The sequence below is a fragment of the Cataglyphis hispanica genome, chromosome 10, assembly GCF_021464435.1.
Source record: "Cataglyphis hispanica isolate Lineage 1 chromosome 10, ULB_Chis1_1.0, whole genome shotgun sequence".
Lineage (NCBI taxonomy): Eukaryota > Metazoa > Arthropoda > Insecta > Hymenoptera > Formicidae > Cataglyphis > Cataglyphis hispanica.
This window is the reverse complement of record NC_065963.1, coordinates 3,905,296-3,921,020: the sequence shown is the minus strand read 5'-3', so window position 1 is coordinate 3,921,020 and position 15,725 is coordinate 3,905,296. Positions and strand designations below refer to the sequence as shown.

At 39.7% G+C, this 15,725-nt stretch overlaps 1 protein-coding gene across 1 annotated transcript in view; it reads right to left on the bottom strand.

Annotated features, from left to right (window-relative positions):
• LOC126852579 (Krueppel-like factor 3) overlaps nt 1-15,725 on the bottom strand; it is a 279,045-nt gene that overhangs the window by 172,813 nt on the left and 90,507 nt on the right. The window contains exon 3 of the mRNA XM_050597529.1: nt 9,055-9,144. Coding sequence (XP_050453486.1) covers nt 9,055-9,144 — 90 coding nt within the window. The remainder of the gene's footprint in view (nt 1-9,054; nt 9,145-15,725) is intronic.

The window sequence follows — 15,725 nt, the reverse complement described above, 5'->3', positions numbered from 1 at the left end:
TCTAACATTTCATTTCTAAAAATTATTTTTTCAACTTGTAACTGTTTTCAACTCGAAAAAGATTAAATCTTCATCAATTGTGAAACGTACTTCGATCATGAGGTAATAATTCAGAACATTTCGCAGCACTTCGCACGTCATGAAAACTCATGCTCTAACGACTTTAGAAGTTTTGATTCGCGCCGGTTAGCGGCGGAAAAAAGCTATAAGAACACACCGGTGCCGGTGAAGAAAAAGATGTACATATACGGCAGTGGAACAAGAATGTTAGCCCGCCGCGATGGAAAAAGAACGTAAGAACACGACAGTTGGCGTGAAGGAAACGGAGGAAGAGCTGAAATCATCGCTCTCCCGTGTGAAACCTCCCGAGGTTACAATACCGCAAGCGGTGAGTTAGGGTGTGCTTATGGTAAATGTGTGTTTCAGCGGAAAGTCATCCTCTGGCAAATTTATACTTAAAGTATTTTCGAGCCGAGATATTTCGCCGGAAAATGCGCACCAACTAAGAAGAGGATACGAATAAAATCATCTCCTCGAGAAGAAGACAGAGTGTCTACTCAAATCTTGTAAGAAAAATTCCTTCATCTTCTAGGTTTTTATTCAAAAATCTTATCTTTCTAGGTATTTATTCAAAAATTTCAGGTGAAGAGAATATTTCGAAGATTTTTTGACAATTTTCTAAAATAAGTTTTCATTGTATACGTTTTCTTCTGTTTTTCATAAAAAAAAAAAAACTATTGAAATTAAAAGTTCCAGATTTATAAGTGTAAAAATGATAAAAATTTTTAACTTGCGTAACATTTTCATTTTTTATTACTAAAAATTAATTTAAAGAATATGTACTGCATATTCAATATTTTGTTGACTTATCGATACAGATTGTTTACTGCTTACAATATAAGAGCAAAATTATTATTGCAGAGAATTTAAAAAAAAATTTCTCGAATTTCATGAAAATTCCTTAATTTCTCCAAATATACAAAGATTCCCTGAAAGGTTTACCGCATTTCTCTAGGAAATAGATAAGACCTGGAAGAGTTCCTATAAAAAAAATTTAATATTTGGTATTAATGCGCGATAAAAAAACAATCGATATCAAACCGCGCTCTTACGTATGCGGGAAGAACGAGGTGTGAATGCCTGCGGTCCGATGCGAGAGTAATTCCGTGCGCATCTGCGGCCACACCTCGCGCGACATGCGATGCGCGTTTGTGGCGGACGTTGCGTTGCGGCACGACATGTAAATTCGTGTAGAGCGAAACCACGAGCCGCATATCGCGCCACACGAGGAGGGGAAAGACAGAAGGGAGGAGGGGGGAGGTGGAGAAGACACGGTGAAGGTGGAGACACGAGTTTCGAGCGTCTCGAGCTCTTTGGCGTTCGATTAAAATGCCATTGGCGAAAACGTGCCGCGGGCTACGTGCACCTCCGAGGAAAGCCATATTTCGTTAGCGACACGATCGCGCTGCTGCTCCTCTCCGGAGGAGCGTGATCGTGTCGCTACGATCATGTCCGCTCCTGGATCGTGCGCGATCCCGATTTACCATCCGTGAGCCTTCATTTCTTACGCGAAACAATCGACTCCTTTCTCCCCTTTCCTTTCGGAAAAGGAGGGGAGATAATTATTAGACTGTACGATTACATACATTTTACATTTTTCCACAAAAAATAAAATTAGACAAAAGCATTAAAAACTTTTTTCTTTAATTTGTAGAATTTAATGATCCAATGTCGGATTAAAATTTACGTTATAAAAGTAAATCCGATATTTTTGGCTCTGTTATAACTATGACGAGATTGCTCTTTCAAGATCTTCATTAGAGTGATGATATGGTTTTGTGAACGTGATAAAACTGTACGCAATGAATGACGGATTGGCGATGGCACGAAACGCATTTCCGATGCAAATTGAAAAGACGTATGGTTGCTACCGTACATTAAAATCCCGTTTGTACTACGTATTCTTTACAATCAACGTTTCGCTTAAATAGGTATTCATGTATTCTGATACATTCCAGTGCGCGATGCTAAAAGCGCAGCGCGTCAAAAGATTTCTACTCGGCCTTCTTTCTCCGCGCACGCATTTATCATTGCAGTCATCCTTAGGCTGCAAATAATGCAGCTGGTTAAGTGCACTCCCCTTTGATCCGCGAACGATCTAACATCGCACGGCCACGCTGGCTCCTCATACATCTCTCCCGAGAGTTATATATCCGCGCGTATAGTATCACGTACAAATCTATCTACTCGAAAAAGTGATGACGCTAAACGATGTAATAAAATTTCCTCGAAACGCCCAAGAATTTTTTTGATTTTACGTAATAAATATTTTAAATTCTCCATTTATGTTTCCATTTATATTTTATTTTCTTTTATAAACTGTGCAAATTAAAAATAATCAGAGTTTCTAAAAAAAAATTTAACATTGCATCTGTAAAAATGTTCATCTGAGATTTATGTGCAGCAAAAAAATAATTTGTGTAATCTGTTAACATTGCATCTGTTTAAAAAATATTATTTTCTCAGCATAATAATGAATTTTAAATTTTTCATTTATGCTTTCATCAATTTCATATTATTTTGTAAATTCAAAACAATCAGAGTTTCTCAAGAAAAATTTAACGCATCTGTAAATATGTAAGAATATTAATCTCACATTTATAAAAAAATTAAAAAAAAATCTAGTAAAAAAAAATCTGTTAAAAAGACATTGTTTTTCATCATGAGCAAAGGATTGGCATCGCTATTCAATGAATCGCGAGAACTTTGCATACATCAAGAACTGTCGAGCAACGAATTGCCGAGAACCGCCTAACTGCTATCTACCTGTCTATCTACCTGTATAGGCAATCGGATCGATTCGCGAGGCGCATCCGCGCACGGGTAAATCGCGCAAAGCGTACTTTTGCATAACGTTTCGCACGCATCGTTCCCGTTATGACGACGATGCCGAGAAGAGGCAGAATCATCCGCTGTACGAGCGTGCATATACATATACACATACGCGCACGCCTTCCCTCCCCCCGGAGCGTGGATGCTGCGTGCCGACAATAGATATTCCGTAACGCCCACGTTAGAGTCGGGAGACAAAGGCCTGAATGGCCGGCTCCGGCAGATGCACGGGTTACACCGAGACGGTTATGCACCGACCAAGTACGCCGATTTAGAACGCAACGATGCGATGCAATGCCGTCCGTTTATTCGTTCTCCGTGACGAAGGCGCGGTACCTCACGTAAAAGGCGCGCACACGCACGTGCGATACCCACACACATAAACGCGCGTGCATCCCCGCGCGCGGAGTTACGTAATTCGGAGAAGAGCACGCGCGCCGGCGGTGACGACACCTACCTACGGATAAGAAGAGAAAGAGATCCGGGAGTGTCCACTCGACGAAACACGCGACAGGCTCGGAGACCACCTCTCTCTCGTCAAGAAAACGTCTCCTACATAGAAAGAGGCTCGAATTCCTTCGCAAATTCCTGCCTTACATCGACATTGCATCCTCGATGTGCCATGTAGACTTGAGGACGCTCGACGATTGAAAAATTGCGAAAGGATTTTCAATAATGTTCGCAATTTTCCGATTTTCTTAAAAATTCGTAAAATAATTATTTTCGATTTTTTATGAATGATTAGGTGGACACGGTCAATATTACATGATAATTTTTACATTCCATGTGCTCCTAATGTCGCATTTCTTGTATTAAAATTTTGTCTCTTTCTCTCTCTTGCTTCGCATTTACTTCACGTAGTAAAGGATTTTCTAATTCGAAGCAGACAATACATGAAAGCTACCTAGTAATTTCCGTTGCACACACAGCGTATTCAAATGCGACGGCGTGCCTTTTCGCGTCTCTTTGCGGTGCCGCTCGACAAATCTCTAATGAATTGGAAACTTGCCGCCTCGGCAAGAGACATACGCGCCCGTAAGAACGTCCGATGACGACATTCTCTTTTGTCAAGAGGAGAAAGAGACCTCGGCGAGACGGTCTCTGAAAGCGCGCGGCTCAACGATGTCCACGGGCGAAGTCGGACTTTGGATCTGCCCACGTTCGGCCTCAAACGCGACTCATTTTTTTGTTTCTTCTCGCCTACGAAAAACTTCGACTGAAAAAAAAAAATCGCGGATCGTTCATCTCGATTTCACGAGGAGCATCCTCGGTAATAACTGATCGATGGGTGAAGATGTAATCGATAAGAGCCGCGACGTTTCTGACGACGTTGACGCCATGTGGGCCGTTATTTGCCTAGTTACCCACATCTCGCGTTGGCCGGCAACGTGAAATTGGAAATTAGAAATCGAACAGATAATGTGGGTGCAGATTCCGGGTTTTCTAACAATGAGAAATCGCGCCGATGACCGGCCAACTGCTGCCGTTGGATGGAGGTGTCATAAATCTCGAAGACGGCACGCGAGCCCATCGACGACGACGACGTCGACGGGACGATGACTACGGTTAATCCTACTTCCGAGCGTTCCGGTTTTAGCGGGGGCTTTGAGATTCATCGATGCAGCGACGCTGCAAGTGGGTCAAATGCGACGCGAAGTCCGTGACTTCCATTACCGGTGCACGCATACGCCGCGAGGAGCAGGTGGTGTTTCGAATTTCCACGAAATACAGGAAAGCTATTATTATAGATGATGAGTCTCTCTCTCTTAATAAGCGGATAAGCCACTTGTTCGTGGCAGATAAAATTACTATGTTGCTGACGTACTTGTCCGCAAAAAAATTGGCCGTATTTAAAAGGTCTTTCTCACTCTTGCATGCAGAATATTCTTAAGACTTTTCAAATAACTTTACGATTCGCATATTAAATACCTTTAGTTTTTCAATAAGCAATTAAGTCAAAATTCAAAATAAAAAAATATATCGTTATATAAGACCATTACAAATTTTATATAAAACGACGTCAATGTCAAATCTCTAAATAAAGCTCTTCTTAAAACGCTTATATCGAATAACTCCTGTTACAGAGAAGGAGAGATGCGGCGTCAGAGATCGGCCTCGTCTCTAGGACCGAGGTTCAGCAGCCATTAGGGTCTTGCCGATGCCATTAGCGCCGTTCTGAGTGATAGACGCCAACATTAGCCATCCGGCGACTCGTAACTTTCGCGGCTATCCGCGCTATTATCAGGCAAGGGGGACGACTTCACGGATCGAGTCCGATCTCGCCGCGCCGCCGTCCGTCTCAAGTTCTCCGCCGAAGGTCCGCCTTTCAGGTTTTGCCTTTAACGGGCACCCCCGCGGTCTCTTCTGCATCGCCGCCGCCGCCGCTGACTTGAACGACGACCAAAGGAGGAAGCGCGAGGGGAATCGTGGCGAAACGACGGAGGATTCCACGGCTGCCAAAGGCAGGCGACGAACGCGAGACTCACGGAGGAATCCACGACTATCGGAAGCGATCGCCGAATGCACCGGCAATAATTTACCCCCCCTTCCTCCTGCCGCTCGTTCTCCTCCTCTACCACCCTTGTCGCGGCCGGCCGGGTCGAGACTTCTTCTCGCGTCTTTTCTCGAAGCTCTCGCGACTGCTGTGGGAAGAGCGTCGGGCCCGTTAGGACCGTTTCACAGGTCGCGGAATTTTCTCCTACGATAGATAACGTAGGAGAGAAGCGAGGTGAGGGCACCGCCGAGAGATATATAGCGTGTATAGTCGTCGTAACCATCGCGCCTATACTAATTTAATTCTCTCGAACATTTGCGGATTTTCAAGACAAGTATTCACGTTTTTTTATTCAAAGCAGGTTTGCACTTCCTTGACTTTTCAGATTATGTTTTAATTTCTATTAATTTATAATTTTTATAAAAGATAGAGAGAAACATTAGTTTCTTAACATAAATATAAAATATATCAAATAAATTTGTTTGATATTTTTAAATAAAAAATTAAATAATTTAAACAGCACTTTTATCTCAAAAAGTATACTCGTAATTTAAATATGTTAACATAAAAATATACTAAAAGTTAATTTAATCGATTGTTTAACTGATTATGGGAAATCTGATTTTGATTTTATCAATTTTTAATATCACCCTGTAGATGCAATAATTCTATATTTCATTCTCAAGCATAATAAACGCTTATTGCATCTATTAATGTTTAATCTGAATAAACTTGAGATAAACTTTTATCTTGCACGGCAGAAACACAATCACACGCGTGTCAAAGTTGGCGACAAACAATTCGCGATTACCGACCGCATTAATCAGCGTATATCGCGCCCGATCAAAAATAATTTAAGATCTATTGTGTCGCTTACATTGCGCGCTCTCTGATAAAAGTTTGCTTGCATCAAGCAGATCTTAATGCTAACGCGCGCGCGTGCGCGCCAGAGCCAGAGGAGAATAGCAGTAAAGGTATTGTTAGTAGTACGCGTCCCGTTACTTTGTTGCAGTTGACAGCGAGATAGCCGAAGCAACGAGGATGCCCTACGGCGACGACTATCGATTTCATGGAAAATACGCACTTTTGTTCTCCGATTAAATAGACGTTTCATTCAGCATTGATGGTATTAAACAGTTACGGCATTCTCTGTCGCTTTTAAAACACTTCCGCCATCTCTCTCTCTCTCTTCAAAGTATGAATAATTTACGGTTCCAACTGAGTTGCTAAATATTAGATTTTCTCTTCTTTAATGTAATATTCGATGTTCTTATAAGAATTGTACTGGTTGTAATTCCTAAACGCAAATGTTAAACGTCATTACTTCGTTCATTTAAGGGAAAAAATTAATGTTGACAATAAATAGAAGAAATAATATTATAATTTAAATAAATAAATGTGAAAAAATCACGACCAATATTAATATACGATTTCTTCAATCAGGCAAATTTATTACGGAAGAAAAAATATAGTAGAATTCAATAAAATTCAATTGTCAGTGGATGACGCGTAGAATACGTGGAATCGCAAAACGATTATATGCAACTATAAAAATATTGCACTGGCCAAAGTCGCAGGTATATCGCGAACGGTTACAGGTATACCTATCTAATACTCGCGCCATAATATCGCATCAGCCCCGGTGTAAAGGAGGACGGTCGAGATTAGTTCCGATTGCCGCGCCGGGGAGAGTTATAGGAAGGATCGCGCGCGACTGTGTGTGTCCGTGTCTTCCGCGCTCACGGCCAGGCATCGATCCCGGGCTACCGGCTGCTGCTACTGCTCTCCTGCCCGTTAATGAGTCATGTTTAATTGGCGTGGGAAGCCAGCGGCTTACGTCCACGTAACGGAATTGAACCGTACTCGATGTAACCGCGAGCACTCAGGATGCACCCAGTGCTCGCTCCCCTTACCCCCTGACCCTTCGCAAAAGATTCTTTCTGAAAATATTGGAGCGAAAATGCAAGCCAGTTCTCGCATCTTCAGATCAATAAAATTAATGTGAAATGTAATCTTTTTTTTTGTGAATGAAATGTATTAAGTAGTATGAAAGGATATGTCAATATTATCGTTAACAAGTAATAAATCGTATTATAAATGATTTCTAAAATATAGCAGAATCTCTTGACTAATGGCCATCGGATAAAAACGCGCCGTCAAATTATGATTTCACATCGCTCGCGCGTGTGATTTAACGCGTGCCAAGCAGCCGCGAGGCGCATCGACAACGGAAATATCCGCCGTAACAGATGGTACGCGAGGTCGACTGCGGATATTTGCGTGATCCGAAAAAGGACGAAGTTCTTTCTTTTTCCATCTTACTTCGTTCCCTATACTCACTACTATTTTATCCGCCAATATAATTCTTCAGTATAAATATCTCTTCTATATAAAGATCTCGAGCTCCCTCTTATCGAATATTGATATTTCCTGATTTTCACAAATTTTAATTATTTAATTGAATCATTATAAATATATTAAATTTTACTGTAACCATTTTACAAAATCTTGAAGTATTTGCGGCTACTAACTGAAGCCTGTCAGGATGCGACGAATGACGTTCATCGACCATGTCCTTCAACGACTTATTGCCGTCTCCTAGTCACCGTAACAAGCGCGTCGCGTGAAAACGCGATGGATCTTGAATACGTTCCCCGGAGCACTGGCGATTCTCTATTTTCGTTTCGTGAAAGGATCCACGATATTTCATGTCACGGACACGAGCGAGAGAGCGTTTTATTACCATGGCCGGTGTATTGCCTCATAGAGCGCAGCGGCGCGTATACGTACCTACGTGCCCTAACGACGAACTTATGGTAGTTGAAAATGGAATCGAAATCAAATCTGTGCTTGCTAATATCCGTGTAATTGAAATTATGCATAAGTTCAGTTGGTCAACAGTTATATGTATGCTTTGCGCAGAGTTGGCGAAGAAATCGTCGATCAAAAACTCGCGTTTGTTTTTCGTTCTGATTAGTTTCGAATAATTTGACCCAAGAAATGAATCAAAAATTGACAATTTGTTTGCGAGCCATTAATTGTATCGTTCAAAGGAACATGGACGAGCGAAGAGCAAGAGGCGGCGGCGGCACCAAACGTTCGTGTTTTCTCGTATTGCGACGTAATATGCATCGCGAATGCCAACACGAGTCACACCCATCAAAGAGATCCTGGGTGGGTGGCGCCATGTATTCACACGAATAAGTCGTACGACCGCCGGCATCCACGACGACCCCGCGAAGTCGCTTCACGAAGCGCTCCGAGCGCTCGTTATTATACGTGCACCGTCCATTCGAGGCGAGATTTTATCGGCATGAATAATCGCGAGGAAATTTTAATGTCCGTTAAGAGCAACGACACTTGATAGCATGTGAATGACGTATCTCGCGGATAACTGTAAGCGAGAGCGTTTCTATATTTGCCAGACGTGAAATATCAAGAAAAACTCTCAGTCGACTCCATCGTATATTAAAACTTATCTCTTTTATATTATTACATAAAGTATATTTTTAAGTGGGATTCTACATTAACTGACAATATCTTGATAAAGAAAAATACAGCGTCGAATAAAACAAAACAAAAAAATCGTACATTCTCGATTACGCTGGCAGATTTTCTAAGAGATGACGCGTTTCCGAGATATCAACATTAGGATAAAATCGACTTACCTCCCTAGACGTCGGTGCCCCCAGGACGCAGGGACTGTCCGGGCGGCGGGGCGCACTGGCCCACCGCTTGCTCGAGAGCTCGCTCTCCTCCTGAAACAATAAACGCGACCTGTAATTAGACAAGACGAAGGTAAAGGTGATAGGCGGCGGGATCTGATGAGCGCTATTATAGCAATCGTAATGGCTGCCTTGGAAACAAAATTGCTCTTCGCAGAAAATTAGCGGGAGGGAGACCGAAGGGGAGGTGAGAATGAAATAGTCGCGGCATAGATCGTGAATAATCCCAAACATCGCGATAAAGTAAAGCTGCAATTTCTCTAACAATTATTGAAAATAATATTTCATTATCAATAAATGAGATGCAGATAAAATGGAATGAGAATTGTTTCTAAGAAAGTCTTAATTTGATTAATTACAGCAAGAATTAAAAATTGAGAATTTTAGAAAACAAATTCAAGAATACAGGTGTAAATTAATTTTCTTCAGAGAGCCTAAATGTATTCACAGCGAGAGATAATTAACGTGTCACGCAATTATCCATCGAAAATTATTGTACGCGCAGCTGTAAGTAAACATTTGCATAATACAAATGTCTACAAGCGAGCGCGGACACTGGTTCCATTTCAGCGTGTATTATATGAATGAAGCAACCGCAAATTAACGCGCGCTTTCGCTCGTCAATCGACGAGCTACAAATCGTCTTCCATTACGATTACATTCACCGCCGAATACCGCGACGATTGAAACTCGTTAATACTTTCGTGTCAGTTCTTTAATTTCGATCTTCTTGAATGGAAATTATATACCAGATGGTATCTTACAGTGCCGTGCACAGTGACGTATTATGAGATTTAAATCAATTGTCAAATTAATAATTGTTTCTTAAGGTAAGTAAATCGTAAAATATTTCTATAAAATCTCTAAAAGAATAAAGAGAAATAATAAAAAAGAATATGTAAATATATAATTGAGAATTAGGTTTATATAAAAAAATAACAGTTTCTATAAAATAAATTATATAAATCTCGAAAGAGTAAAACGGCGACAAACAGGAGAATACTGCCCGAGATAGTATCTGTAATATTACCTCTTTTTTGTACACAGGAACGTAAATCAGTGCGGCAATATACAATTTAGAATAGTGCTCTGCGACACGATTAAAGTATACCTTGCGGCACGAAATGGCAAGATCGCGCTAATAGTTCAATTATGTGAGTCATTCGCAATGAAACAGTACGAGGAAAGATACTGAGAAAGAATCCTCCTTCTCTCCTCCACATAGAAAAGGGCAGCAGAATAATTAAAATATCTTAATACAATGAATGCGAATTGTCATGGTAATAATTTAACAATGTTTATTCTAAACGTTCAATTTATAATATTATAAAATTTTGATAAATATTCAAACACTTATCCAATTTCGATATATTACATTGAATCATCATTTTCATTAATGATTTAATAAATATAATAATCTTACTGTGAACATGTTATAAAAAAATATAACAGGGGAAAAAAGCAATCAAATAAGTGAAGATTGATCGAAATAAAATAAGGAAAATATAATCGCGAAATGTTAATTTATCGCGTGATACAAGTTGCGATGCACAGGTATGTGACGTAATCTCGGTTGACACAATCGGACGGTGTTTCGCCGCATTTACGTGAAGGCGACAGGAGTCTTCTGGCGGTGTGTGCACGCGAACTCCCGGTTATTAAAACGTTAAAACAATTACCGCTCTCGGCTCGTGTATGTCACGAGCCGCGGGTAAAGAGGCTGAGAGGGACAGCCAGAGAGAGAGCAAGAGAGGCAGCGGCGAGAAGTAATTGCGCCATCGTTTCTTGCCATCTCGACGTATGTACGACAAACTGCGACGACGCCCGCGACGAGCGAGGACGACGACGATGCATTATGTGCCTCGGTCGCACCGTTCGCTCTCGCGAAAGGCGAGGCCACCCGCGTACAAATGCGACAATGAAACAATCACGAAATAGAGATTCGAGAGCGGGCTGATCGATGGTGAGAACACCGTGATCGCGTTTTATGTCTTCGACTTCGACTTGCGCAAAAGGAACGCTGGCACGTTAATTGATTGTTCATTAATAACGCACACTGGGATCCACTGGGAGTCAAATTCTTTCTCAATTTATAAAAATCGACATATCGCGTGCTTTCCTATCATAATTTTTTTTTTAATATTTAATTATCGTATGATTTAAAAAATTCCAAAGATATGAAAAAAAAAATTCCTATATTTTTTCTGTTTTATTTTGAAAGCATCATTATGGCTATTATTGTTGTTATTTTTTCAGCTATTGTTCGTTGTTATTAATACATTATTGAAACATATAATTTGTATCGTATTTTCTTATACAATGCAACACAGACGTCCCTGAATCAATTTCTTTATTAATAATTCCGCACGCGATCACATTAGATTTACGAGACGCCACTTTCGGAGGACGAATTAACTCGTCCCTTCTTGTAAAGTCAAAGTTGCATGATTTTCAGAAGCATGGCTAAAGAGATGAAAATGGATTGCGTGCGTTATATTTATATCGAACGGCTACCGCGTGATTTCTCGCAGAACGGTCGACGCATCATTATCGTCTCGTTACCATTACATATTACATTATTGCAGTGAATGCGAATTACGTTTAGATGCAGGCATTACGTTTACTTTCGCTGGATTTCTCCTATTTTCCGTAATGCCGCGAGTAATTGCCGCGTCGCGGAAATTGAATCGGCGGCGCCTTTGGATACGCCGAATGTGCTGAAAATGTGCATCGCTCCTCCGATTCAGCGAGAACGAAAGTTTGCGGGACGATTTTGTATTTCCGTGATGGAAACGGGAACGCGAGGGCGATTCATATTTCTCGAGCACGATGCCAATCTCGCGTATATACAGTTTAATATACAATATCCGACACGCCACGTTACGACGCGGCACGTCGTTCATATTACAATATTGTTATTTGGATCTGCGTAGGCCTTGCTGATGTAAATCCGTTAATAGAAACGTGAAACATAGCGCGAGACCAGTTCCGCAGTATTGCACCGAAAATGGATGCGAGCTAAATACATTCTCAGATATCTCTTTGATGTACGTTATTTAAAACAGATTACGATGAAAACGTCACGTTCCTAAGCCACGTATGTAAATGACATATAAATTTAATCTTGTGAAAATTTTATATTAAAAAAGACACATTATTTTCTAAATTGTACTTGTTAAATTGTACTTACAAACTTAAAAATATGAAAAAAAAGATAGTAGCTTAAATAACATTTATAGTATTCACTTCATTTAAGTTTAATTAGAAATTAATTAGAAGTAAACATTTTTCAATCTGCATATTTTTTATATTTTATAAATTATTGGAATGTTGATATACGTAAAAGTGTAATGTGCTACTAAAATCTGTTACTTTATATGTCAATTAATCGAGTAAAAAAATTTTCCTTGCGCACTAAACTGACCGTTGCGTAGGATTCAATTTATACGATCATCTCTTTGGATAAACGACGGGTTTATTTATATTAAAGGTATGGGCCCTTTTCTCGACGTATTTATGATTTCGTAGCATGAATTCACCTCGCCCACGCCTAAAAGCAGTATTGAAATATTCATCGCGACAAAGCTCGCCCAACGCGATTCATGATATTTTATTTTCGCACAGGAAATAAAATTCTGACAATAGAAATTTCCTAAATTAACTTATGGTACACATAACGATCCGAGACATATCGCGGTAGCTAATGTCTATTTTTGAATGTTTACGTTTTAATTGATAATTAAATAAATAAGAGAAATGCCAGACGCAAAGCAGTTAAAACATTTTAACAAAGCAAGAGTTGGCGTAAACGCGTTAACATTAAATTCACAATTACGTACAAATGATTATAAATCAATATTTACAAGTCGCAGGTTAAAGAGAGAAGAATGTTTCATTTGATTTACGCCACGCGCGGAATCGGATTTTTCTTTTAATTGGATATCAATCAACGTGGCGAGAATAGCCGTTATGTGCGTATACACTCACGCATCACCGCGCACGCACTCCGTTTTCGCGCGTTCCCACGCCATCTTTGGCTCGTTAATAGATTAGAGCTTCGAAAGCTCGAGCACATTCTCATATAAGTATTTCTCTCCCAGCGTGTCTTGTCGTCGCGTAATCCCTTTCGCGCGCGGCGTGTGTGAATTACGCCAATCGGGTGTATCGTAAATTATAACTTTCGGTCATAAAAGCGGGACTATGAAAGTGATTTGCAACGCGGTAGGAAGAAAGATATCTCTTCCCTTCTGCCCGATCATGATTTTCGCGCGAATCGCAGACGAGGGAGGGAAAGGGGATACTGAAATAACGTATGAAGTTGTTGGGACGAGAGCAAAACGCGCGCGCGAGTTCATTTACGTTCGTTCTCCAGAAACGATTCTCGGTAGCTCGACTAAAAAGCCTTATGTAACACTGTATATTGGCGGAATATTTATAAATTTATATCAGTAATATCGTATGCGGCTGCGCTTACAATGTGCATCTATATACTTAGTGCAACGCGGTCGTAGAAAGGCGAGTCTCTGATTGTATCAGTAAATAAACATTTGCTTTCCGATAAGTCAAGTATATGCTACGCTAATTAATTTAATAAATATATTTTATATATAATCAGATTATGTAATGCATATTCAGTTTACTTTTCGTTACTAACACGACTCTAATACGATAATATGTGATTAATTTATTCGTAAGCTTTATCTCGGAAACGATTTATAAAATCATAAGTTCTATACATGTGATGTTTATAATTTTTACGTCGCGTTTTGACAGAACATTTATAATATTAATTGTATAACCGCATTTATCGCGCGCTACTGTTGTTATATTGCAACGCGGTTAGAAAGTCGGTCGTGAGTCCGATTGTGCATTAAATTGCTTCTATTCGCCTCGCCGAGTGTAAACACATAATTACATTAAAATCACATTAAAATATGTCTGGGGCGTTGCAAAATTAACAGTTATGACTCATAAGAGTCATCTTAAGGCGGATGCCGCTTCTTCGAGTCCGAATACATAAAGTTGAATACGGGACGCTAATGGTCTCCGTTTAATTGCTCCTTGTACACTAAGACCTCCAGTATTTTACGCGGTTATGTCTCCCATATTTTTCATAAAAGTCCCTATTCCATACACGTCACGTGTGTAAATAATTATACAATAAGCGTACTAATAACGGATTCTTATTTGGCGTTTCTTGAAGAAATCTCTTTTAGTAGATAAATAAATGTGGAAAAAGTGCAAAAAATGACGAATTAAGCATAATTTAAAATTTTTTCTATGTAATGTAGCCAAAAATTTAATTATATTTAATCATAAAAGCTAAATTAATTTTTTGGCATTTTATTATTTACAACTTTTCTTCAAAAACTAAATATTTAATCGAGATTATTTAATATTCAATTTTATTATTTTAATATTCAATATTTAATATTAATTATTTAATATTCAAAAAAAAAAAAAAATAAAAATCTGAACAAAATAATATTTAAAATTTATCATACAAATTTAAAAAAAAACATAATTTTGGAGTACTGCCTTGCATAAAAATGACATAAAACCGCAGCCAAAAAAGTGAGCAAAAAAGAGATGATGTACGAATTAAATCCTACCGTGTAAATTCTGCGAAACAGAAAATGTATGCGCGAGCCACCTAAACGCCGGGCGCGAGTCGCACCTGTTTTCAAAGAGCAATACGTGTCGGCGGCCGCGATTTATAAGTATCGATACAAGAAGTTTCCCAGCGGGGCGGTTCGGGCAACGACGAAAGATTTATATCGGTCGGTTACCGGCCGGGCAATATCAAAACAGAAATGTGGAATGTGTGAGCGAAGGGGGCTACCGTGCACCGAGTCATTCAATAACGAGAAACAATAGAGCCTTGGTGATTTATGAGAGCATTACTGGCGACCCACGTACACGCTTTGGATCTACATATTATACCAATATCCTCCATGTTACTAGACGAACGCTACCGTTATCTACATGCAGCCTCCTGCACGTTCTCCCGGCGCAAATATGTTTTCCGCATCGCTAAATCGCGTGACTAACCACCGGAATCTTGTTTCCTAATTTTCATCTTGAGAACATTTCATATATCGAAGCTAAAACGGCCCAGTTAACGTGAATCTGTACCATCGCCGCATTACAAAAAATATAACGATGATATAAGACGTTTTAAACATTAACCACATATTTTATTAAATATATTATTTCAGTAAATTTTAAAAATAGACCCTCTTCCTCTTAATAAAAACTTGACACGTAATCATCAGAGGGAACATAGTCTTTAATGACAAAAGTAATAGCGTGTATATAAATAATATTCTGTTAATTTATATGGGCCTTCTATCTGGAAGTTATAAGAATTAAAAAGAGCCCAATCGTCAAAAAATTATGGGTTTGCCGTTCTCAAATGCCGCTCTCAAAAATATTATGATATCGCGATGGCGCATTATATCAAAGGCATGGTCGCTGCGCGGCGATTCGCGAATGAAGAAAAGGGAAAAGAAAAATTAAACGAGAGGGGGACGGAAGTGGTGGAGCCAGGGCCTACCATATAAATCACGAGAATGTGGTTAACGCAATAAGGCGTACATAATGATGACATATAT